Source organism: Panthera onca, chromosome F2 (assembly GCF_046562875.1).
Source record: "Panthera onca isolate mPanOnc1 chromosome F2, mPanOnc1 haplotype 2, whole genome shotgun sequence".
NCBI classification, from domain to species: domain Eukaryota; kingdom Metazoa; phylum Chordata; class Mammalia; order Carnivora; family Felidae; genus Panthera; species Panthera onca.
The window spans coordinates 39,405,129-39,429,461 of record NC_138356.1 but is presented as its reverse complement, the minus strand read 5'-3'; the positions used below and the strand labels follow the sequence as shown (position 1 = coordinate 39,429,461).

Genomic DNA, 24,333 nt, shown 5'->3' with positions numbered 1-24,333 from the left:
CACATAAAAGCATGATTTCAAAGGATCCAAAACAACAACAGCAAGAAACACACACGACAACTGAAGGAGACTCCCAAGGGAGAGTCCCGTTTCTGGTCACCGGACCGATGACTCACTTTGGATAGAATTGTTTCTGCAGTTTGCTGATTGCCAAAAAGCAGCTAGCCCTGTCATGAAAAGTAGACACAAGAGGCACTTTAGGAGACTCATGCTAACCATGAAGTCGATTCATTTCCCTGCCCCAGGATTCATTATGCTCAGTTTTTAAGGTGGGCAGGAAGCCTATGGCATATAGCACTAACACTGGGGGAATTAAAATAAATGAGCATATTTCCCCCTGAATATTGGTTTAAAGGTAGTCTAGTGTGGATTTGGTTTCTTTGGTCTGCGTTAGAGTAATTCCCCATTTCACATATTAGTTTCTGCTAATAACCTGACAAATAACAGCTGACAAAACAAAACCAAAAAATAAATAAATAAATAAATAAATAAATACAACAACAACAAATGAGACCAGTGTTCTAAGTATACAGAAAAATTATCAGATTTAGCATCTTTGGTATTCTACAGGGTGCAACTCCTAATCCAGCTTTATTATTTCATGGTCCCTCAGAATATGTTGTAAATCTAAAAGGCCGTGATAACTGGTTTTATTCAAGTCCCAACTGTGATTCAAATTCTTACACATTAATGCTGTTTTCTGGCCAAGAAAACAACACAAGAGAAGAAAGCCAGATTCCGTGAGGCACAGACAGGAGGCAACAGGTCTGAGTGGATTGTAGAGAGGTGGACCAAGAAACTGAAAACCTACAATCTGCCACAGAAGTTTCTTAGAAAGTGCTTCTAAGCCACAGAGCACTGGATGAGTCAACTGACTCCCATTCATCCTTTCCACCTCAGCCCAAACATCAGCTACCACCCCTCAATCCAGGTGGGCCCCTGGTATGCTCTCCCACCCTGTACAACAATGATACTTTGTGACACATGGAAGTTATGTAAGACTCGAATTTCAGAGCCCGCCCATGCGATGTTGTCAGAACACAAGCCCGCTCACTCACTTCTGTGTTGTCTGCAACCGCCTTTGTGCCCCCGTGAGGGGAGCTGAGTAGCTGTGACGGAGACTGTAAGGGCTCCGTGGGTGAAAACATCTGCCCTCTCGATCTCTACGGAGAAAGCTTGCCAACCTCTATTTAAACGTTCAATTCCGTGAGAATATGAACCTGTCCTGTTTAACACCACGTCTTCAGATCTTAACAAAGCACGCGTAACAAAGAAACTGCTCAGCAAATTCGTTGAGTCATGAAATAGGACTTAAGGAATAGATAGCACAGGTTCCTAGTCCTGGGCTATCACCAACATTAAGCATAAGGAATCCTTGAACAGGGCACGATTCTTAGGCTTCTTGTCTACATCTCAGCAAGGCCAGAGGACCAGGAGAGTCTTGTGTTTGGGAGCAGATAATCAGGAGGAAACAACAACTTCCCAAGTCATAGCCACACCTGCAGCCATGGTGGTGCCTCTTCCCACCCAAAACAACAGGACTAATTTCACCATCAAAGTTACTCTAAAATGGTATCTAATGCTGTCACCGTCCTAGCTTCCTGGTTGAGGTTCCAAGCCAAATGGAAAAGAAGTGCATGTGAGAGAGAGGAAGAGTGGGGGGGGGGGGGGGGGGTGGAGGGTGAGGGGACGTGTGGATAAAGTGTTTTAGGGAATTTTGTAGAATTTGTGTATTAGATGAAGGCTTCCGTGGCTTCGTAAACGTGTGCGAGCGTTGGGCAAGGGAGGGAAAATAAGCGATCTTAAAAATCCTGTGTGGCAGAACGTCCTCTTTGAGCTTCTTGGAGTCAGGGACCATGATAACGCGAATGGAGGTTTAAGTGTGAAAAGACCCCAGGTAGAAAATTACGAGGAAAGGCTTTTTACTCAGCAGCCTATGATACTTCCTTGGATGGAGCTCTGTTTCCTACTCCTTATTCAGCCAGGAATGGTGTTCCCAAGAATTTTTGGCAGTTCTTTTGTTGTAAAGAGACTGTAACTAAAGATGACAAAGTAGAAACAGTCTTCCTTCTGAAATGGAACTCCTCCCTTACATTTAACTCTATCCGTAACTTCGTAACTTTGGCTTCTCTGCACAAATAAATGTTTACATCTTAACTATCTCAAAAAACTTAGGGAAGAAACTGTAGCCCTTTTACTCTTTTTTTCTTTTTCCTCCTTTAATCATAAGACCTACTCTATTACAGGAATCAGATTTTCTGCTAATTTGAGCAACTTAAGTCATCTTAACATTCACTAGAAGACCTTAATCGAAGACTGATTTTTGAAATAAATATAAACCCGTTAAATTTTTAAGTCTTTTAATCCATCTCTCTCTCTCTCTCTCTCTCTCTTTTTGATGTTTTATTTATTTTTGAGAGAGAAAGCATGAGTGGGAGCAGTGGTGGGACAGAGGGAGGGGAACAGTGGATCCGAAGAGGGCTCTGCGCTGACAGCAGTGAGCCGGCGTTCCCAATGCAGGGCTCGAACTCACAAACCGTGAGATCGTGACCTGAGCTGAAGTGGGATTCTTAACCGACTGAGCCACCCAGGCGCCCCAGTCATTTAATCCATCTCAAGTGCCAGGTATTTCTGTTTGCGTGTAGCCCCTTTATACCTCTTTTCAAGGTACTCATTACCTATACACCCAACCAATAAGGCTATTTCAAACTACAATAGAAGATCCATATCTGGGTCTTGTGAAGGATTCAATAGTCACTTAAATTTAGAATGTAAAATAATAGCTAAACAAATAGGCTGTTACTCTGAGATATTCTTAAGATTATGAAGCACAAACGCATCCTTCCAGTCTTGAAGTCAGTGAAATGCACTTTGGCAGCATGAGTACCATCTAGGAGTCTGGCAAACTGGACTTCACTTGCCCTTATGAAAGACGAACTATGGTTTAGAGAGAATAAGCAACCCGTCCAAGGTCACAAGCAGTCAGATGGTCAAGCTAAGGTAAAACACATGTCTCTCTGATGCCAGTCTCACTCGACCACTCCATCATTGTGCCTCTGGTTAGTACTGTTTATCTCAAATCCACCATGAATAGATACTCTCCTCTAATCGTATTTTAATAGATATTAAGATAGGTGACAAAACGACCTGAAATTGGTCTTAGAAATATGTATAGAAAAATTTACATGAGGCTCAAATTTTGGAGGAAAGCATGAAAGTATAGATAAGGGCACAGACTAAGGTAGAACTGAGTTCATTTTAAGCCACACCACGTCTTTTTTTTTTTTTTTTTTTTTTTTGATGCTTATGTATTTTTGACAGAGAGAGAGAGAGAGAGACAGAGTGTGAGTGGGGGAGGGGCAGAGAGAGAGGGAGACACAGAATCCGAAGCAGGCTCCAGGCTCTGAGTTGTCAGCACAGAGCCTGACGCAGGGCTCGAACTCACGGACTGTGAGATCATGGCCTGAGCTGAAGTCTGATGCTTAACTGACTGAGCCACCCAGGTGCCCCCAAGCTATACCACTTCTTATATCAATCGTCATGATCTAACAAGAGTCAATCATGCCAGATTAAAATTTTAGAAAAGATGAAACTTACTACCTTACTTCAGAGAGTAAACCTGACATTTGAGGCTGCTTTCTCCCTGTGCGAGTTTGTCAGTCAAGAAAAGTCAACAGAAAGTCCAAGGTGAACTTTTGGCTCATAAAACTGGTTGTAGTCCAGGGCCCATCAAGGTTGGGAACTTACCACACTCACTTTGACCTCAAAGGCTGAGCCTTCCCAGTACAAGGATAAATCAGAAGCAAAGTAGCTCTCTGACTGTCTACAGCAAGGTTTTAAGAGATGAGAAAATGCTAAATCCTTAAACTGGATTAAGGTGATCCCAGACGGGTGCCTCTCAGTGACTAACAGGAATGAATGAAAATCCTTTCTGGGGAAAGATAAGATCATCTTGGCCCAAAATAATTTCTACTAATTGGTTTTCAAATACAACATTCATCACACAATCAAAAATAACCAATCTCATGAGAAAAGAAAAGAATGCAAACAAGAATCAGTAAAATAATAAGCAGAAAGAGACCCAAAACAGCATCTGACACTAAATTATCGGGCACAGACCATAAAACAACTATGTTTATTATACAATTAAAGTTCAAATGGAAAATGTTGACATATAACTAGAAACTGAAGTGTTATAGACAAATTTTGAAAGAATCGTAAATAGAAAATAACTCAATAAATGGGCTTTATAACAGGTAAGACACAGCTTAAAGAGAGAATTGATGAAATGGAAGGTCAATCAGAAGCTATTATCCAGAAGAAAAGATGGAAAGTCAAAAGAAAGGATAATACAGAAGAGGGAATGTTGACAGAGAATGCTATGAAAAGCCTAACATACTTTAGGTGTAATCCTAAAGAAAATGAAATAAAACATTTTAACACACATTTGTTTGGAAAACCAAAACCAAGTAAGACAGAGAACATGCAAAAGAAACGATAATTTTCAAAGTACTGGCTGAGAATCTTTCAAGACCAATGAAAGAAATGAAACTGCACATTCAAAAAGTCTAACAAATCTCAAGTAGGAAACACAAGAAGAAATCCATGCTTAAGTACATCCAAAATTAAGGAAAGAAAGGAAGTTTAAGAAAAAAAGAAGAAGGGGGTGGGGGAAGGACAACAGAAAGCATAAAAACAGCAAAAGAAATAAAGGAGGAAGGAAGGAAATTGAGAAAGACAAAGAGAACACTTCTAGAAGTAGCCAGAGAGAAAAAAAACAGTTGAGAGTTGATTTCTAACAGCAACAAAGAAAGTCAAAGGTGAGAGGAATATACTAAAAGGAAAGAAATATATGAAAGAAAATAAGTGCCAGTCTGGAATTCTATAGTCTTCAAGAACAGAAGTTGAAACCAAAAATAAACAAGTGGGAATACATCAAGCTAAAAAGCTTCTACCCAACAAAGAAACAATCAACAAAATGAAAAGCAATCTACTCAATGAGAGAAGAAGAAGAAGAAGAAGAAGAAGAAGAAGAAGAAGAAGAAGAAGAAGAAAGAAAGAAAGAAAGAAAGAAAAAGAAAAACAAACAAAATACAATACAAAAAAAACACCAATACCCCAATTTAAAAAAATGGGCAGAGAAACTAAATAAAGTTTTCCAAAGAAGACATACAAATGCCAACATACAAAAACATGCTTAACATCATTAATACCCAGGGTCATCAGGGAAATGCAAATCAAAATCACAATGAGAGGGGCACCTGGGTGGCTCAGTTGGTTGAGCATCTGACTCTCGGCTCAAGTCATGATCTCATGGATATATCGAAAGAAATTGAAATCAGGATCTTAGAAAAAGATCTGTGCTCCCATTGCAACAGCAGTCACACTCACCAAAATATGGAAACCCAAGTGTTTACCAATGGACAAATGGAAAACAAGATGTAGTACACACATACAATGAAATATTATTCAGCCGTGAGAAAAGAGGAAATTCTGCTGTCTGTAACAACTTGGATAGAACTTGAGAGCCTTATGCTAAATAAGTCAGAGAAAGACAAATATTGTCTAATATCACTTATAGGTGGAACCTAAAAGACACAAACTCAGTTTTAACAGAGAGGAAAGTAATGGCTACCAGGGTTGAGGGTGGGAAAAATGGGAACATACTGGTCAAAGGGAACAAACTTCCAGTTTTAAGACTAATAAGTTTGGAGATCTAATCTACAACTTGGTGATGATGGCTGGTAATACTGTATAGCAAATAATACTTGATTTTTTTCTAAAAGAGTCATCTCGAATGTTCTCACCACAAGAAAGAAATAGTAACTATGTAAAAGGATGGAGGTGATACCTTATACTAAGGTGGTAATCATTTTGAAATTTATAAATGTTTCAAACACACTGTACACTTTTTTTTTTTTTAAGTAAGCTCTACTCCCAACATGGGGCTTAAACTCATGACCCCAAGATCAAAGAGTCACATGCTTTACCGACTGAGCCATCCAGGTGCCCCTTCTACCTTAGACTTACATGATGTTATGTGTCAATTGTTTCTCAATAAAGCTGGGGAGAAAAAACAAACTTTCTGACCAAAACAAAACAAAACAGAAATACAGATACATTTTGCTACCAGTAGACCTATAATCATCATCATCATCGTCATCATCATCATCATCCCAGGGGTACCTAGGTGGCTCGGTTGGTTAAGCATCCTACTTTGGCTCAGGTCATGATCTCACAGTCCATGAGTTCGAGCCCTGAGTTGGGCTCTGTGCTGACAGCTCAGAGCCTGGAGCCTGCATTGGATTCTGTGTCTCCCTCTCTCTCTGCCCCTCCTGCTCACACTCCCGTCTCATTTTCTCTCTCAAAAATAAATAAACATTAAAAAAAAATTCCAAAGGATGTTCTTTAGGCAGAAGGAAAATTAGAGAGAAGGTTGCAGTCATGGAAATGAATAAAAGAACAATGAAAGTAATAAATATGTGGACAAATCTAAAATGAATATTCATTACATAAACCAACAATAAGGTCTGTGGGCTTATATGTATAAATGTGTTCACGTATTCTGTGTGTGCACATATATATTCTACATCTCTCTCTCTCTATCTCTACCAAGACCTGAGTATCTATGCCTAGATATTTCTATCTGTGTCTAGACCTAGGTACTAGAGATACAGATAGAGATAGAGAGGATATTAAAATTCAAAAGCAATAGTGTACAATATCCTTGAAGAAATGTTCTAAGGTATTTGTTTTGCCTTGGGAGGAGGTGAGTCAATGATGATGTGTAATTTGCAGAGAAACCACTTCTAAGGCGACACAAATGATCATATTGCACCTCTGAAACTAATGTAACATTGTGTGTCACCTATACTCAAATAAATAAACAAACAAATAAATAAATAAATAGAAAAAAGTAGAAAAACAACATACAGGGGTGCCTGGCTGGCTCAGTCGGTGGAGTATGTAACTCCTGATCTCGGGGTTGTGAGTTTGAGCCCCACCTTGGACATAGAGGTCACTTAAAAATAAAATCTTTAAAAAAAATTGTTTTTAGGGGCGCCTGGGTGGCGCAGTCGGTTAAGCGTCCGACTTCAGCCAGGTCACGATCTCGCGGTCTGTGAGTTCGAGCCCCGCGTCAGGCTCTGGGCTGATGGCTCGGAGCCTGGAGCCTGTTTCCGATTCTGTGTCTCCCTCTCTCTCTGCCCCTCCCCCGTTCATGCTCTGTCTCTCTCTGTCCCAAAAATAAATAAAAAACGTTGAAAAAAAAAAAATTAAAAAAAAAAATTGTTTTTAAAAGACAATATACATAATTTAAGAGTGTTTTGGGGGCGCCTGGGTGGCTCAATCGGTTAAGCAGCTGATTTCGGCTCAGGTCATGATCTCACCATTTGTGAATTCAAGTCCCACATCAGGCTCTGTGCTGACAGCTCAGAGCCTGGAGCCTGCTTCAGATTCTGTGTTTCCTTCTCTCTCTGACCCTCCCCTGTTCATGCTCTGTCTCTCTCTCTCTCTCTCTCTCTCTCTCTCAAAAATAAATAAACATTAAAATAAAAGGGTTACTAATCAGAATAGCTTAACTGCTATAACAAACTCCCTCAAAATCTCAGTAGTTTTAACAGTTACTAATTTAACTCTGATGATATGGTCCAATGGGATTGATGGGTTTGGGACTGGGAATGTAGGGCAATGCTCCTTATATTCCTTGAAGGAGCCAAATTGTTTCATGTAACAGTTATGGTATCTGCCCCTTGTGGCCTCCAAAGTCACCACAGAATCAGGAAAAAGAATGGATGATGGAGCATAGGGAGTTTTAACAGATCCCCTCTGGGAGTGATGTACATCCCTCGTACTCATATTCCCTTAGCCAAAATTCAGTCCTGAGGTCCCAATCCGTCTATAACAAGCTTGGGAAATGTAGTTTAGCTGTGGGTCTGGAAAAAATGGGAAACTATTTCGGTAAGCACGTGATATTATCTTTGTTGCCAAAGAATAGGCAAAGGGATGGGAGGGTGGTGGTTAAGAAAAACTCATAATCTGAATTTTAAAACTTTAAGCCAATATTGTAAACATAACCACCACTTTTTAAAAATTGTGTTTTTACAAGTGTTCCTGGAAACACGTGAGACAAAAGTGAACTTTTGATCATACTGGTTTTATATTGTTATTTTGATTGTGGTCAGATAAAAATGCATGTAAATATGAAACGGTGTAATTTATCTGAACACTAAGATTCTGGTCTGGCACCAGAATTTATTTTATTTTATTTTATTTTATTTTATTTTATTTTATTTTATTTTATTTTATTTTATGTTTATTTTCCTGAAACTGTTTTATCATCTGTAAAATGACCAGGGTAATCCTTGCACTTTCTATCTTCAACACTATCAGGTTCAGGTGAGATATATAAAGGGGAAGCATTTTAAGATGTGGAGGGGCTGTTAAAATGTACATTATTATTATCAAATCTCAAACTGACTCAGGGACATAAGCTTTTGAATTGTCCTACATAGACTCATCACAGGACATAGATTTGGGAAAGATTTTAGAGATTATCTAGAGCAACTGCATCACTTTACAGACACAAAAATTAAGAGCCAGAAAGATGAAAAGAGTGAGCTCAGATTACACTGTTGGCCAATGACAGGACCAGATCTTGAAGACCACGGTTCACATTTCAGAGGTTTCCAATGGAGGAATACTATGCTTGTAGCAAAGGATTCACTGCAATAGATACTAGAAATACATTTTCGGGCGCCTGGGTGACTCAGTCCGACTTCAGCTCAGGTCATGATCTTACGGTTCATGAGTTCAAGCCCCATGTCCGACTCTGTGCTGACAGCTCAGAGCCTGAAACCTGTTTCAGGTACTGTGCCTCCCTCTCTCTCTCTGTTCCTCCCCTGCTTATGCGCTCTCTCTCTCTCTCTCTCTCTCTCTCTCTCTCAAAAATAAATAAAGATTGAAAAAAATTTTAATAAAAAAAAGAAAGAAGTTGCAAAAGTCAATTGCTTCAGATTTTGATTTAATAAATCTGAAAGGGGGCCAGTGAGTTTGTTGGTTTTTTTTTTTTTTTTAAATAAATCAAATACCATCATAGCGTAAATTAGCAGCTCAAAAGAAAGTTGAATTGGGAGCTAACAAGCCGCCTTGAAAAGTGAGAATATGGATATTACTCAAAAATTTCTCTTTTAAAAGACAACTCCTTATACTTCTGAGAGAAGCAGCAGGCCAGCCCTCTACCCATCTTTCACTGAACAGCTTAATGACAGTCAGCACATATTTAGCCAATTGACAGATTATGTGTGAAATCTGTAATTAGACAGCTAATCTTTTTTTTTTAATATGTTATATTTCTAAGTGCTAATATGTACATTTTCAAGAGACTAAATGCTAGGTAACATCTCTGAGGATATTTGAGTCTCTTAACTTTTTTTTCCCTGGAAGGAGCAGTTCTAGAATAGTAACAGCAGACAGGGAATAGATTTGCTACTTTATGGAAAGTAAGTAACATTGTAGTGATTGAGAAGTAATACAAACAGAAAAACCAACTGAATCCAAAGTATGCACCAACGTGGGCTATACATCCTCCATGTTTCTCCCCTGTACCTAGTTCACGCAGTTAGCAGTTAGGTCGGATCCAGGGGCCTAAAGCCTAACATTTGTGAGTGAAAGAGCAGGGCACAGCCTGGGGGAAAATAGGACCTAGACCCTTTCTGCAGTTGTCTTGGGCAGTTAGGGAGAACAAAGGGAGATGATTAAGGAAGTCAGAATGGCTTTCTCTAGAGGGGAAGTAAGTGCTTTGAAGGTGAGTTTCCTTCTACTGAGGGGAGGACTTCAGAGTTCAAACATCTTTACCTTGGGTGCAGCATGCTGGCAAATGGCCCCCTCAGGAGGTGTGGTGGCCGGGAACCTGGAGGGACAACCCTCACATTGGCCTTTCTCTGCTATTTTTTTCTAAACACCTGAGCAGAGAGCAGTTGAACCTTTTTCCTTTGACTCTTTTTGTTCCTTTCTCTTTTCTTTTTCTTCCTCCCTTCCCTCCTTCCTTCCCTCCTTCCTTCCTTCTTTCCTTCCTTCCTCCCTCCCTCCCTCCTTTCCTTCTTACCCTCCTTCCTCCCTCCCTTCCCTTCTCCTTCTTCCCTCCCTTCCTTCCTCCCTTCCTTCCTCCCTTCCATTCCCTCCTTCCTTCCTTCCTTCCTCCTTTCCATTCCCTCCTTCCTTCCTCCCTCCCTCCTTCCTCCCTCCCTCCTTCCTTCCTTCCTTCCTCCTTCCTCCCTTCCTTCCTTCCCTCTCCCTTTCCTTCCCTCCCTCCCTCCTTCCTTCCCTCCTTCCTACCTCCCTTCCTTCCTTCTTTGCTCCCTCCTTCCTTCCTCCCTTCCTTTTTTCCTTCCTTCCTTCCTTACATTCCCTCCTTCCCTCCCTCCCTCCCCCCTTCTTCCTCCCTCCTCTCCTTCCCTCCCTCCTTTCCTCCCTCTTTCCTTCCCTCCTTCCTTCCCTCCTTCCTCCCCCCCTCCTCCTTCCTCCCTCCTCCCTCCCTTCCTGAGAGTGGAAGTAACTCTAAACCCTAACTCAGGGGTCCCCCCCCAACTTAAGAAAGCCACCAGAAAGAGCAGATGTTGTTCCCTCCACTGGAATAACTTTGACTTTTTTTTCTGCCCGGGTTTGCAGCCACTAGTTAGCGGTGGTTGTTTTACCAGCATTCTGCCAACTCACTGAAGGAAGAGGAGACAGTTCCTGCAGGTTCCAGCGTGGAGACTGGTGATCCCACAGAAAGAGCTCGGATTTCAGCGGACTGCCACGGTCCTTGGCCATTTGATTTCACATGGGTCTTGCTCTTAGAATTATATCTCTGTGGAACTGAGCTTGAAGACTCTCTTTAATTTTTTTTTCTACCCTTGGAAATTTCCTGAGAAGTTTAGGGGAAGAGAAACAAGATTTGCAATGGTGTTTACAACTCCTGACCCCGGAGAGTTGAACTGTGACTTCTAAAGCAGTAAAGGAAACCCTGGCAAGACCCTTGAGACTGGACCAGACTTATGTTAACCCAGACCACCAGGGTTCAAATCCTGCTTCTGCCATTTATGAGCCGTGAGGACTTAGACCAGCTTCTCCAGCTCTGGGTTCATTTTCCTGGGGATATAATAGTACCTCTCTTGCACTGTTGTTTTAGGAGTGAATGAGGTAATACCTGGAAAGTGCTATTTAGAACAGAGCCCGGCACCTAGTATGAACTGATGGGAGGGGGCGTTCACCACCTTTGCAAATATTTTTGTTCCCTCGGGAAGGTCTCAGTGCCCAGTTGTGGACTTCAAGAAGCCAGTGTGACTGAGAGAAACCTCAGTGATACCAGTGTGAATGACAGAATGAACTAGCTTCTTCAAATGTTTTCTCAGTAAGGTTCAGAGACTTCAGCAGAACACACGGAGTGAGAAATAAAATCCCCCTCACCTGTATGTCCCATCTACCTGTTGGGATGAGGATTAGAAGTCAGATGTAATTTGATTTCAAGAAAATGCAGATGTGAAAAAAAATCGCGTATTCTGTTTATGTTTAGGCTTATGAATATATTTAGGTATTTTTAAGTATATACATGTGTAAATGTACATGTAACTACATACATTTTTACATTTTCTTTTTTTTACATTTATTTTTGAGAGAGAGAGAGTGTGAGCAGGAGAGGGGCAGAGAGAGGGAGGCACAGAATCCGAAGCAGGCTCCAGGCTCTGAGCTGTCAGCACAGAGCCCGACGCGGGGCTCAAGCCCACGAACCATGAGATCATGACCTGAGCCAAAGTTGGATGCTCAACCCACTGAGCCATCCAGGCGCCTCCATATATTTTTTTTATTGTATGTGCACATGGGGATAAATACATATTTTTACAAAAAAAAAAAACAAAACTGTTCCATTCAAAGTGGCCATAAATCTATTACATACAGCTATCCATTTTATCAACTGTTAGCACAGTGATGTGTATGTAGTATGTGCCATTAATTTTTGGAGTAAATGGCTTAAAAAAGTGAAAATTGTAACCAAAATGCACTGTATAAACTGTGTATGCTTTTCTACCTATGTCTTTCCTCTGCTCCCATCACTTATATATCATTTACATTTCCCATCTCAAAGTCTAATAATAACGATCATAACAATAACAACAACAATAGTAATATCATGGTTAATATCATGGTTAATAGCCGTGGTAATATCATGGCTAATAAAAAAGAATCGGCTCTTGATAACAGTGCAGGAAGGAGAGAGATGGCAGATGAAAATTACGTTGTATTTCCTATCCCATGTATTGCGCAAAGAAGCCCAAAGGCAAAGCATTTAGGTTTCCCTTCCCTAAAAAGAAGCAGCAAATGACTTTAAAAACCCACCATCCTTCACACCGAGACTGGATACCCGCTCACATCTATCTTGGGGAAATACGGAATGCCCGAGAAATCGACATCCTGGAGAGGTAAGCACTTCCAGGTGAGGACGCGGGAACTTAAGGTAAGTGATTTTAAGGCCACCCAGCTTACCAGTGGGAGAAAAGCAATCCAATTCCGGGTCTCATAGACTGCAAAGCCTAAGGTCTCTTTTTACGTTAGACCGTCTTTAAAGGGGAAATTCTGAACACCAGGATACAAACTCGAAAACCTTCCAGGAATGGTCAGAATTCCTAAGATACTCATTTCAGAATTAGTCCTCAGTGTTAATTTACATTTTCCCCCTTGCTCCCATCAGGCAAATATCTACAGTTAGTTTAAAATAACCCTATTTGTTCTCAAAAGCCCCTTAATGTTATTTGGCTGTATTAGAAGGAGTCCAGTATATTTCCTTCTAAAGAACGTTGTCCCCTGGACCTTGCCGCCCTGACCGTAGCTGATTGGACCCGAGATGGGCTCCAGCCAATGAAGTGATCTGGTTCCACAGTACAGCCCATGGTTGGCCAATTCCATCAGTCCTCCCGTCTGCCTCTCTTTGTCTATCTCACTCTACATTTCAGAAGAATGTGTGTTAGCGAACAGGACCCAAGTTGAAAGACACAGACATGACCATAAGTAGAAGCCATGAGTTATTAGAAAACAGAATAGTCAAAGCAACCAGTCAGTGAGCAGGATCTGTGAATACAGAGGATGAAGATACCAGTTGGGAATCAGTTGGTAGTGAAAGCTGCAGTTGAAGAGGGGTGAAAAGCACTGCGTCATGATGAGTTCATAACATTTAGGCAAGGGGTCAATGGGGCATTAGGGTAGGTTGCAGAGGAAGAACAAGAGACATCCTTCTAGAGAGTATTCTCTCCCGTGAGGCTTGGGTGTAGTTTCCTGCCTTCCACATTTGCCTGTATATCCTTGGAGTGAATCCCCATAAACTAAATGCAATAAGCTGAATGCACTGCTGTTCTTTGCACCTTGATCAAATTAAGACGCTGGCTTACAATTTTATATAACACACCGGTCTAATCAACAAGTTACTGTCACTCATAAGGTGCCTGTAAAAGACAACTGCTGAAGCAGCTTCTATCTTCAAATAATTCTTTGGCAAGTGTGGTTTCAAAAACTAAAAATTTAAAATTACATTAACATAGACAAAAAGAGCTTTAATTGGGTAACTATCAGATTCGACTATCTAAATGAATTTCCCACTCTATTAAAATAACAATGATTTAAACTTCAAAGCAAACTCAGCCTGGTTGTTTACCCTGCCACTCTAAGTACTTCTGTAAGATATCTAGATCTTTTGTTAGACATATGTTACTGAGCTTAATTTGTCTTTGTTCCTTTAAAAGTCTTGATTCACAGAGAGCGGGAATGCTTTGAATCTGCTTTCTAACACAATACCTGTATGAAGCAATACGTTATCCTGACTGTGTAGGAACGCATGGAACACACAAATGCATGCGAAGATGTTAAGAAGAGGTTAGAGGAAACTGGAATGCCAAAAAGCTCCAAGGGAATTGGGGAATATTTATGAAAATATGTGGTGCATGTTGAAATGCAGATGTCTCTGGAACTGGAAATGTAATCACAAGAATGAAAACCGTCTTTAATAAATCTTCTTAATTAAAATCTATTGTTCAGAAAAAAACAGAAATCCTCCTCCAATATCAGAGGCAGTAGCCAGAGGTGGGAAGAGTATGGATTCGTTCCGATTGCAGCCAAGACTTGCTACCGAGAGTTCCCGGTTACCAAAACTGTCGGTTTTGTCATTGTCGTTGTTTAAGGCGAAGGAAGTGGCATTCTGGTAGAGTGAACATAAGTTGTTTGCCATTATGGTCCCCAACGAGGTGAGAACAGAAGAGGCTTGGAGCACAAACATATATCCACTTACTGATAGGGGGAGAGAGTATGTTAGAATTACCGTCAAATTCCGTGAACTTTTTTGTTTTTGTTTTTGTGTTTTGTTTTGTTAGTTTTCAAGAACTTTCAGTGGAACCTCCACCAGCTCAAAAGGCTCGGAATGAATTACAAGAAATTAACCTGGCCTAGACTTCTTCCCAATATGCAAAACTCCCCTATAAGACCCAAGGGGAAGGCTTAGAAATGGAAATGTCTGCATGATTGCATTTATGAAAACTATATACATTTCTCTGTTTTTATTAGTCTTCTACTGTCATTAAACTTTGAAAGCATTAGATATTTCAGTTAAACCAGTGCACTATGGCATGATTGTCATAACATGTCAATAGGATGAAGTTAACTACTTTTATAAGTGGGTGAGCTGAGACGACTCTGGCTGAGTGAAGACCCTTTGTTTACCCAAAGGAAAAGGGGGATTGAAACGGCTCACGGCTGTGCACAAGGAAATTGTAGTAAGTTGCACACCTTGAATTCATTAGTTTATAGTACCTTTTCTGAGTTAGACATTGCACTAGGCAGATATAATCCCAGGCAAGGGATGGCTATCCCTGACCCCTTAGGGAGGAGTCACAAGTGACCTAAACATATTACCCACTAATGGCTCAACTTTTGAAGAGCTTCCAGGTTTGTTTATACAGTTTTGTGACCACTTAGTTTATGACTATCTGATGAGGGGCCTCTGTTGTTTGCAGGTACCTGAAGAACAGGGGTGGATGTGAGGAACCTATTCACACATGAGGATGCTTTTCTCCTATCATGAAGTCAGAGTCCTGGATGATGCTCTGTATATTTTGTGAGCACATGAATGCTGTGGGCTTTTGTGCCAACTTTAAAAGTGAGGCTCTGTGTGTATAAGGAGGATGGTGAGGTATGATGTTCTCAGTGCATCTAGTAATCTCTGCAGCCTTGCTCCTGACTGTGTGGGCCAGCATCATTGGCATTATCCAGCAGCTTGTTAGAGATGCAGAATTTGAGGCCTCACCCTGGACCCACTGACCCAGATTCTGCAATTTAATACAATTCCCCAGATGCTTAGGACATTAAAATTTGACATGCATTGGTCTAAAAAATATATATCTTTGCCCTTTCCTGTTTGAAAGAATATATAGTTTCCATGAGATGTATAAGACTGTAAATAATTGTATATACGTACAGTCTTTTGTTATAAAAATATTAAATGAGGAATATTTATTCAAAAATAAAGAAGTGACTTTTTTCCTCTGAAAACATATTAAATCAAAACAAACAAAAAGTTTGTATCTTGTAAATATTTTCCCCCTTCAAGAAAGTTGGACCAAATGGCAAGGCATATAGGGCAAACAGGGTTGTTGACATCACTAATCCTGTGGTTTTACAGGTACCTAATGTAAAGGGTACATGAATCAAATAATTTCCTCAAGGCACGGATAAAATCTCGGGGGAACTTAGGCAGGGGAATCTCATTGGTCCCAGACCATGGAGACCGCCTTTCGAGCATCTTCTACTGAGACACTGGGGGTCTCTCAGTTGGTGGCCAGCCCTGTTGAGAAAAAAGTACGAACATTTCAAAACAACTTCATGCCAAACATGATTAACAGCAGTTTATATTTGCTACAGATTTGTTGGCCAAAAATTTCTTCTCTTCTCACTGCTGTGCTGAGAGCCAGCTGGCTGCTGTTTTTCTCCCTAGAGGTGAATGTACTACAGTGATGTAGTGATTCCCGCATGAAAACAGTCTTAGGAGGTGATATGGGATTCATCAGACCCATATGACTGGAGTGTTCTATGGCGTAGGTTGATGTTTTTAAAGGATTAGGAAAAATAAGATGATTAAAATACTGTAACATATGCATCTTTTAAAGGGTAGATTTAATGTGGACATAGATACAGTGATCCTGAAAAACTAGGGCATAAATATGCATATAAAAATGACTCTTTGCTAAATATAAATACCATTTAAACAGTCTGGATTATATAAATTATCAATGATACAATAATTAAGTGAAAGAATGAGAACATGCCCCAGACAAAGGAACCAGCTTGTGAATTTTTACTGCATATTGATGCATATACTGAAGAATACATAGTAGTTCAACTCCTATAAGAGGTTAAAAGGAAAGAACCACTGATCTCTAGGATTCCTCTAGCTTCAGGTTCCTTTCCATAGTATTTTTGAGTATGTTCTAGCTTATTGTAGAAAGGAAACTGAAATTTCAGAAATATTTGTGGTTTATTGTAGAATCGACATGAATTTTGTAAACAGTTAAAAACACACAAGCATATATATGTTTCACATCAAATTTCCCATTATTTCAAGCAGTATCAAAATACACATAAAAAAACAACACGGAAGACCTTTTTCTTTGGTTGCCCACATTTTCTTCATGTAAAATATTGGTAATGTTAAAATCTTAAGTTACTAATAATTCAGTGAAAAAGGACTCTAGTTGGTGGTGTTTTGACTCACGTAGATAAGACATCTAAGTAATGAAACTTAAATCTTATCCATTCATTCAACAAATATTTCTTGAGCACCTAGTTTGTGCCACGCACTGTTCAGTGAACAAAACGAAGACTCCTGTGCAGTTAGATCACAGTAATATACACCTAATTGAGAATCAAACAGAGTAACCACCAATTAAAAAAAAAATACAGCAAAAGAGGAAAAATAAGTTCTCTGGGCACATTCCGTGAAAAAATGGAGAATATAGAATTTCAGCAGGGGAGAAGTGATATACGATTTTATTCTGGCTTATGATATTTAAAAAACCAACCTTCAAAAATGGGGGTGGAAAATATTCAATTCAAATTAGAAACACGTGAATAAGATTTTTATGGGGCATCATTATTTTTCATGGATTAGTTACGAAACGTCACGTGAGATAATTACTAGATTATAGATAGTTATGCATGGAAAAATGCTTATGTATGTATGGCATGTGTGTTTTCATATGCAGTAAATGCGTTCCTGCCCTTTAGTGTGTCAAAATCTGATAAATACAAATATTTAAATATTTAAAGAGTACAACTCACTAAAGAAGCACTGATATGAATTATTTTGTGAAAATTTCCAAAGTTAAATAAATTTCACTTTGCAAATTAAATAAATAACTGAAATTCTGCAACTTTGGCTTTTTGGGCGCAGACTGGTCTTAAAGCACTACAGAAACACACACATGACGATCTGAATATGTAGCCATTATAAATAAAAATCAAACTCATCGTCTATAGGCTTGCAACTAAGTCAGACCAAATAATCAGTTTATTTGAAGGGATGATGAGAGCCATTTTTGGTTTAACTTAGACATTTTCCATAAAAAAGTCTGCTTGTCATCTTAGGTTAAAAGCGTCCCAAGCACAAATATATTTATAATGTACACTGAGTGCATAGTAAGGATATGTGACTTAATTCCTATACTATAGAATAAAATAAAAGGATCCCTGAAGTTGTTGTCTGTGTCCTAAAATGAGACCTTAAACAATTTAAATACCAAAATTGAAAAGATTTGGAATAAAACTTGTCCATGCAAAGCTCAAGGAAGTAAACTACATAGAATTACACAGGAAAAAGGAGAGATATGGCAAAGAGTGGGTAGGCTCTAAATTTATGGAAATGTAATTATTGCTTGCCATTCTTGATGCTTATCATACTCTATTTTTTTCACAAATAGAAGAATAAATAATTTTTTGTTAGAAATAAGCAACATGGCAATTAAGGATTTTCATCAACCTACGCTAACAGGAGGACTTTTTCAAGGTACAGAAAATCACAGCTTGGAAGTCATTTAAACTTTAAGATCTATAAGAAAAAAATTTAAAAGGGCTAATTAAGTACTTGTTAACATTTTGCATAGGATTTTTTTGTGTGTGTGTGAGAGTTGAATCACACATCTCTAAAGAAGGTAATAAGCACTCATCTGAATTGTGTAATGAAAGCCCTCAGTTTTTTTTTTTGTTTTTTTTTTTTTTTTTTTTTAGGATTGGCCTAAGGGAAAACAAAAAGCATCCTTTAGGTAACATTCCTGAAAAAAAAAAAATCTGTAAATTGAAAGAACTTGGTACCTTTACATTAATGAAAGTTTAATGATGTGAGAAAAAAATGTTCCAAAGTGTGAGAAAAAGAAAATTGCTAGAAAGGACTTTTTTACAGTTGAACACATTATTGTGCATTTTGTTTTTCAATTTAATGGTTTCATTAGGGTTAGTAGGTGTCTGTTTTTCTAAATAATCTTTTTTTGTAAAATTATTTTTATGAGTTTGGGGGGCAGCAAATTAAACACTCTTGAAGGTACAGAAACTTGATCTCTTTTGTGAGTGGCAGATAGGAAGACTTAATACTGATCCCTGTCTCCTCAAATTGGTTTCAAAAATATGTATCAGTTAATACTTTCTTGTATTGTGAATATTATATCATGTGTATCGCCTACTCCAAGGCTAGAGTAAGCAAATCTTTAGTGGACCTGTACTGTTTCCAGGTAATTCACACCCTCCCGCCACAGATATCAATGAACTCCTTCCTTTTCATTTAATATGTTTTATTTTCCTGGATTTTGCAATTTAAGAATCACCACATGCTCGAGCTGGTCCCCATAGTTACTTTTTTGCTCCAAATAAAGGAATTAGGAGATAATACAAGGATAAACCTTCTAGAAAAATATGTTATACGTTTTGTAGAACACAGGCTTGTAAAGGGTGTGGGAAGTGGGATTAAGGAATATACTGTGTCATTCTGTATCAGCTCAAGGATGTGTGTTCTTCAGCTGCTGTTATCAGAATTAAAAAAAAAAAAACAACAACAAACCCTCAGATTTAGTGAAATATCCTACTGATGTAAAGCCAAATACATCAATGAGTAGAAAACATTGGTATTTCTTTAAAAAAGGAAATATAACTAGATCAATGATTACTGTTTTTCCAGGGGTATGACTGGCATAAAGGAAGATCCTATAAGACTTGTAGAATCCTATAAAACATGATTTAAATATACGCCCCGGTGTTGTGCATCTAGCCTGGAAATGTAAAACTCTGCTTTGATTTCCTATGAGTTACTGTCCATTGATTTTGAAGTTTAATATTTCTATTATAATTTCACACCTACACTGGCACAATTTACAGGGAGAAGAAAAGCATGGCATGATATGTATATTTTATTTCTCCCCTATCTTTCACATCCTAAAACTTGTTGATTTACTTTAATTCTAAATTTTAAAATATGATTCTAGAAGTAACACTATTTCACAAGAACCATTCCTGATTCAGATGTTTTATTAATAAGGATAAATGTACTGTTCCAGAATCCAAATCATTCATTTTCAACTTGGGCAGAAGAAAGAACACAAGTAATAGGATAATAAAATATCAAAATATTTTTGCTTCTCTACAGAAAATATAAGTAAGCTTTGACATATTTCCTACACAAAGGTGTTACAGTAGCGTATGTAAATTTTATATCTTAAGATTATTAATGGGGTTCAGATTTGCAAGGGGTGAAAAAAAAAGCTGTAATGCAGAAGTTCATATAGAATGTCCAACTTGATAAAATTTGAGATTCAAATTAACAGCATCATAATATCAAATACCAAGACTTAACATTACAATTCATTAATCCATTATAATTCATTAGTCAAATGTCTCAAGGAGAGGGCAGAATGAACAATGAGTGTTTTCTGGAAATGAATTGCTAAAAATTAGTAGAGTCTAAAAAGACTTCAGAATTGGAAGCTCCAGCTGGGTTTAAAAGGATGGGGGAAGGGATATTACTCACTATTACACATTTGGAGCACCATTTTAAAAAATAACATCCAGGAATGTCTCATCAGTTCCCTCTGCATCAGGCCACTCGGACTCTATCTTAAGCATTTTTTTTTTTTTCCTTTGTAAAGATGAGATTTAGAAACATGCACATTGGACAATCTGCATTGATGTAGGCCAGTTGGGAAAAGAACATGGTTTAGGGTAGGATTTCAAATTGTTGCACTAAATATAATAACACTTGCAGTAGTGGCACCGTTCCATAATAATTTTAAAAGATTTCATTTTACTTATTGCAAGCCATTATCTGATCATATTTGACCTACATATTAATATTTTCATTATCATTCAAGCCCTTTTTCGCTCTGTACAAACAAATTGTCAGCCCTGTTCACTGAGAGATTATTTATTTACTCTGGAAATATCTGAAATTCTTTCACCCTATCTTTTCCTCTGGGACTCTCTCCCCTCCCCCCAAAGTATTGATATTAATGTCTGGGGGAGGGGGACACATCCAACCAAAACGTGAGATAGAAAGAGGCCCCTCTAAACGGTATACTATGGGAGAAGTAGAAAAACAAAGAGAAAAAAAAAAAAAGAAAATGATAATTGTTTTCTCTAAGGCTATTATCTAATGCGAAGGCAAATAGTCAGTCTGGAAATCAGCTAACAGAAGGGGATTAGAGAGGAGATCTGAGAGTGGCTTGATTTCTAGCAGAGCTGTCTCTCCAGCCAGTGATGAGACGCAGGCAGGGCAGCCAGGAGCGCTCCAGATGGCCGGGGAAAGTGGTCGTCTTGGGTTACTGCAGGGCACTCGGGCCGCCGGAGAGCAGGCGGCCCGGGAAGGCATCATTAGGGAGCCAGCCTCACGTCCAGCCTGCACAGGAGAGGGCGAGGCTGGGAGGGAGGCCGCCCGCCCGCGCGCCCTAGCGAGCCGGGCCTGCCCATTGTTAACATATACTTGACCTCCGTGACCCCTGCACGACACAGATGTCTCCCACCTCCACTTCCCCCCCCACCCCGCCGCGGGCCCTCCCCCCTGCACCTGGTAGCGGCCGCGCCGCCGCCTCCCTCCCGAGCGGCCGCGGCGCCCGGGGCGCGGGCGCGCGCCGGGGCCGGCCTGGTGCGGGCGCTCTCTGCGCACAGCGCGCGGCGCTCCTGCTCCCCGGCGGACGCCCGGCCGCCCTGCAGATAAATGCGTCGCCTTCCTCGAGAGTGAGCGAGGGCGGGCGAGGCAGACGCAGACGCCGCCTGTGACAGTGGCAATTCCCTGCGCCCCACATCACATTTGTCTGCCACAGCAGCAACAACAGAAAAGCGGAGGGAGGGAGGGAGGCGGGAGGAGGGGAGCGGAGCTCCGCAAGTCTTGGGTTCTGCGTGGAGGCTGCGTTTGGCTGGCGTCCCCGACCCCGGGCTTTTTGCACCGCAGCTCACAGTGCGCAGCGCCGGACGGCCGCAGGCGCTCCGCCGGCGACTCCGCGGCCTCGAGGCGAGCGCGCGTGGGCGAGTGGCCGCGGACATTCTGGCCTCGCTGGGGAAGGAGCGCCGCGCCCTCGCCCCCTCGCCCCGCGGGCCGGCCGAGACGACGGGAAGTTTTATTTGCAGCTCGGAGCCCGTGGCGGATGGTGGGACTCTCCAGCCCAGTGCAGTGTAAGTGCCCGCGGGAGGGCTGGGCCGGCGGGCGGGCGGCGGGGACGGGCCCCCGGCTATTACGGTTAATTATTATTCTGATGACCGTCATCTTCATTTGGATTATTCGGCCGAGAGGCTGCAGGCTGTGCTTGTCGCTCAACTAGGGTAGGACTACACACGGGGCCGAGGGGAACATCGTGGGTGATTCCAGTAGGAGATGACACTGAACTTCACGGGTCAGCTAAGGATGCAATTTTCGCTCTTTGATTCCCCGCGCAGTCTTTTTTACAAATATTTTTTTCTTTCCCCTCTATCATAGCGGCATGTAAGCAGGAAGATGTTGCGTAGCTCCCACCCCCCACCCCCGGACAGAACAACTGGTCAAGGTGCCCACGGTGCGTTTGGCAGGTGGCCCTGAACCAGCGTCGTGGGGGGTTTTAACTAGAAGGGAGAGGCATGTTTCGATGGTGGAAAACTTAGCTGTAAGAGCAGGAGAGGCAAAGTGTTAACTTTGAGACCCGGCTGCGACTGTGGTCCGGGTGTTTTTAGCGGCATCTGGGCGCCCTGCGCCCGCCTGAGAACTTTCCCTGTTACTACTGGGCGTTTGGGGTGCTCGAGCCGGAAGCCCCCGGGTAGGGGGCGGGCGGAGTCTCCCGACCGGGCATCTCTCACCCCGGACGGGTCCGGGACTCCATCGCCGGCGGTCGCTGGGCAGCGTCGCACCTGCCTTGACCTCCGCTCGGGGCCCTCGCCACTCGCCCTTTGGGGGGGCTCCCCTCGCATCCCCGACTCGGCCTCGCGGCTCCCGAGCGGGGCGCGGAGCATTGTGCCGGGCGGCTGCTGCCCAGCGGAGCGCAGACGGGGAGCCGCGTCCGCGAATTCCTTTCGTTTTCCAGAAGCCGGTCTGGTGAGGCGCCCGGGCCCCGCTGCCAACCGCTTTCCGCGAACCTTAAAGGACTGGGTTGGTTGGCGCGCCCAGACCCCTCTCCCGGGGCGGACTTTGCGCTGGCCAGGACGCCTTAAGCAGAGACGGTTGTGTCGGCCCAAAGCGCTTAAGTCCATTTTTTGAACCCCCCGCCCCCCCCCCTTTTTTTTCCTTTCCTTTCTTTTCTTTTCTTCTTCCTTTTTTTTTTTTTTTTTCTTTCTTTTTTTTTCTTGGTAAGGGCGGTCAACCCTTGGAAAAGTTTGAGTACTGGGATGCCGGGAAGTAGGATGTGAACCAAGACTGTTACTAAAAATAATATCCACCCCCTCCGCCCCAGGCCTTTCAGCTTGCAGGGTTTGCCTGGGGAGCCTCGCAGCCCTCGATCTCCTTATTCCTTGCTGAGCATAGGGGAGAAGTCTTTAGAACGTAGCCTTTTTTTTTTTTTTTTTTTTTTTAAAGATTGGGCACCTCAAATCCCAGCTTGCCCCAGCCTGGCTGCTGCTCCCTGAGGGAACCTGCAGAATGTCGCTTTAAGGAATAGCTACTATTCCTTGTGGAGAGGGTCCTGCACGACCAGTTACTGAGGCCAGGGCGAGGGAGTGAGGACCAGGAGAGCTGGAGAGGCCACTTCAGACCAACTTCATGTGCTTAATGTAACTCTGAGCCCCCTTGAATTTTTAACTTCGCTTCCCTTAATTAATCTGCCCAGGGCCTGTGTATAAATGGCTGTCCACAGCTGCTGCAAATTGATTTATCCCCTGATAAAGGTCGGGTTGCTGACCAAAGCATTTTCTTTCTACCTTCTGTGTGAACTGAAATCTGTTTTACAGGTTTTTGTGTTTTGTTTTTTTTCCCCCTCTCCTAGTCTCCTTTTAAACATCTGTATGCTTTTTAAGTGCACTCAGTGGCTTTTATTATCTTCCCCCTCCCTTTGCATAAAACAGGAGTGGAACTGGTTCTGTGCCCAGTGAGCCCACACTCACTAGAATACAAATTGACCAGCTTCTCTGTGATAAACGGTTTGTTAGTGTTGGGGGCCTCCTTTTAGTTTATCGCTGTGTTTTGCCTTGACCATGTGAGTATTCTGCTGTGCCCAGTTTCTCCTGTCACACAGTTCCTTAGAAAAGGTCAACAAACACCATTGTTTCTTAAACCATCATAGCCCCAACCTGGGTGTTTATGTCAGCTGTGATGTGGACAAACAGAAGCAAATTCATACTTCTGTGGATTTTCCCCCTGATTTCTCCTAAAAGTCTAATTTGGTATTAACATTACGGGGGCTTTCAAATAGCATAGGTAGGGCTGTCTGGTTTCCTTTCCTTTTTTTTAGTGGTTGTTATTTTTTAAGGGAGGTCTGATCATCTCACCCAGGATTCATCAGGGAATCTTAGTTTGACCCAGGCTTTTCTTTCAGCCAGGATGGATGCTGAGGAACTTGAAGACTATCATTGATTTACTTGTACTGCATTTAACATTTGGTATTTCTTTGGTTTATTCTTTCAAAAGAGAAAATTCCAACTTAGTAACCCAGGAATCAGGCTCATTCTGGGTGCATGTTAAAAACCGACTTTACCTAAGATTTATGCTAAGAGAAGAACTTTATATTAAAAGCCTTTGTTTAAGCATTAATAATTTTGTTGTAAACCATTTAGACAGCACTTTATGTGGAAAGCTAAATATTGAGTGGGAGCATTTGAGTGTGT

At 41.3% G+C, this 24,333-nt stretch overlaps 1 protein-coding gene across 3 annotated transcripts in view; it reads left to right on the top strand.

The window, feature by feature from the left end:
* The first annotated feature begins 21,435 nt into the window (after nucleotides 1-21,435).
* RUNX1T1 (RUNX1 partner transcriptional co-repressor 1) overlaps nucleotides 21,436-24,333 on the top strand; it is a 139,937-nt gene continuing 137,039 nt past the window's right edge. Inside the window, exon 1 of one of the 3 annotated variants that reach the window (XM_060610890.3) lies at nucleotides 21,436-21,723. Coding sequence is in view for 1 of the 3 variants with exons in the window: in XM_060610885.3 (XP_060466868.1) it covers nucleotides 21,696-21,723 (28 nt within the window). In the remaining 2 variants the exon portion in view is untranslated. The remainder of the gene's footprint in view (nucleotides 21,724-24,333) is intronic. The other 2 variants (XM_060610884.3, XM_060610885.3) reach the window with 2 other exon arrangements.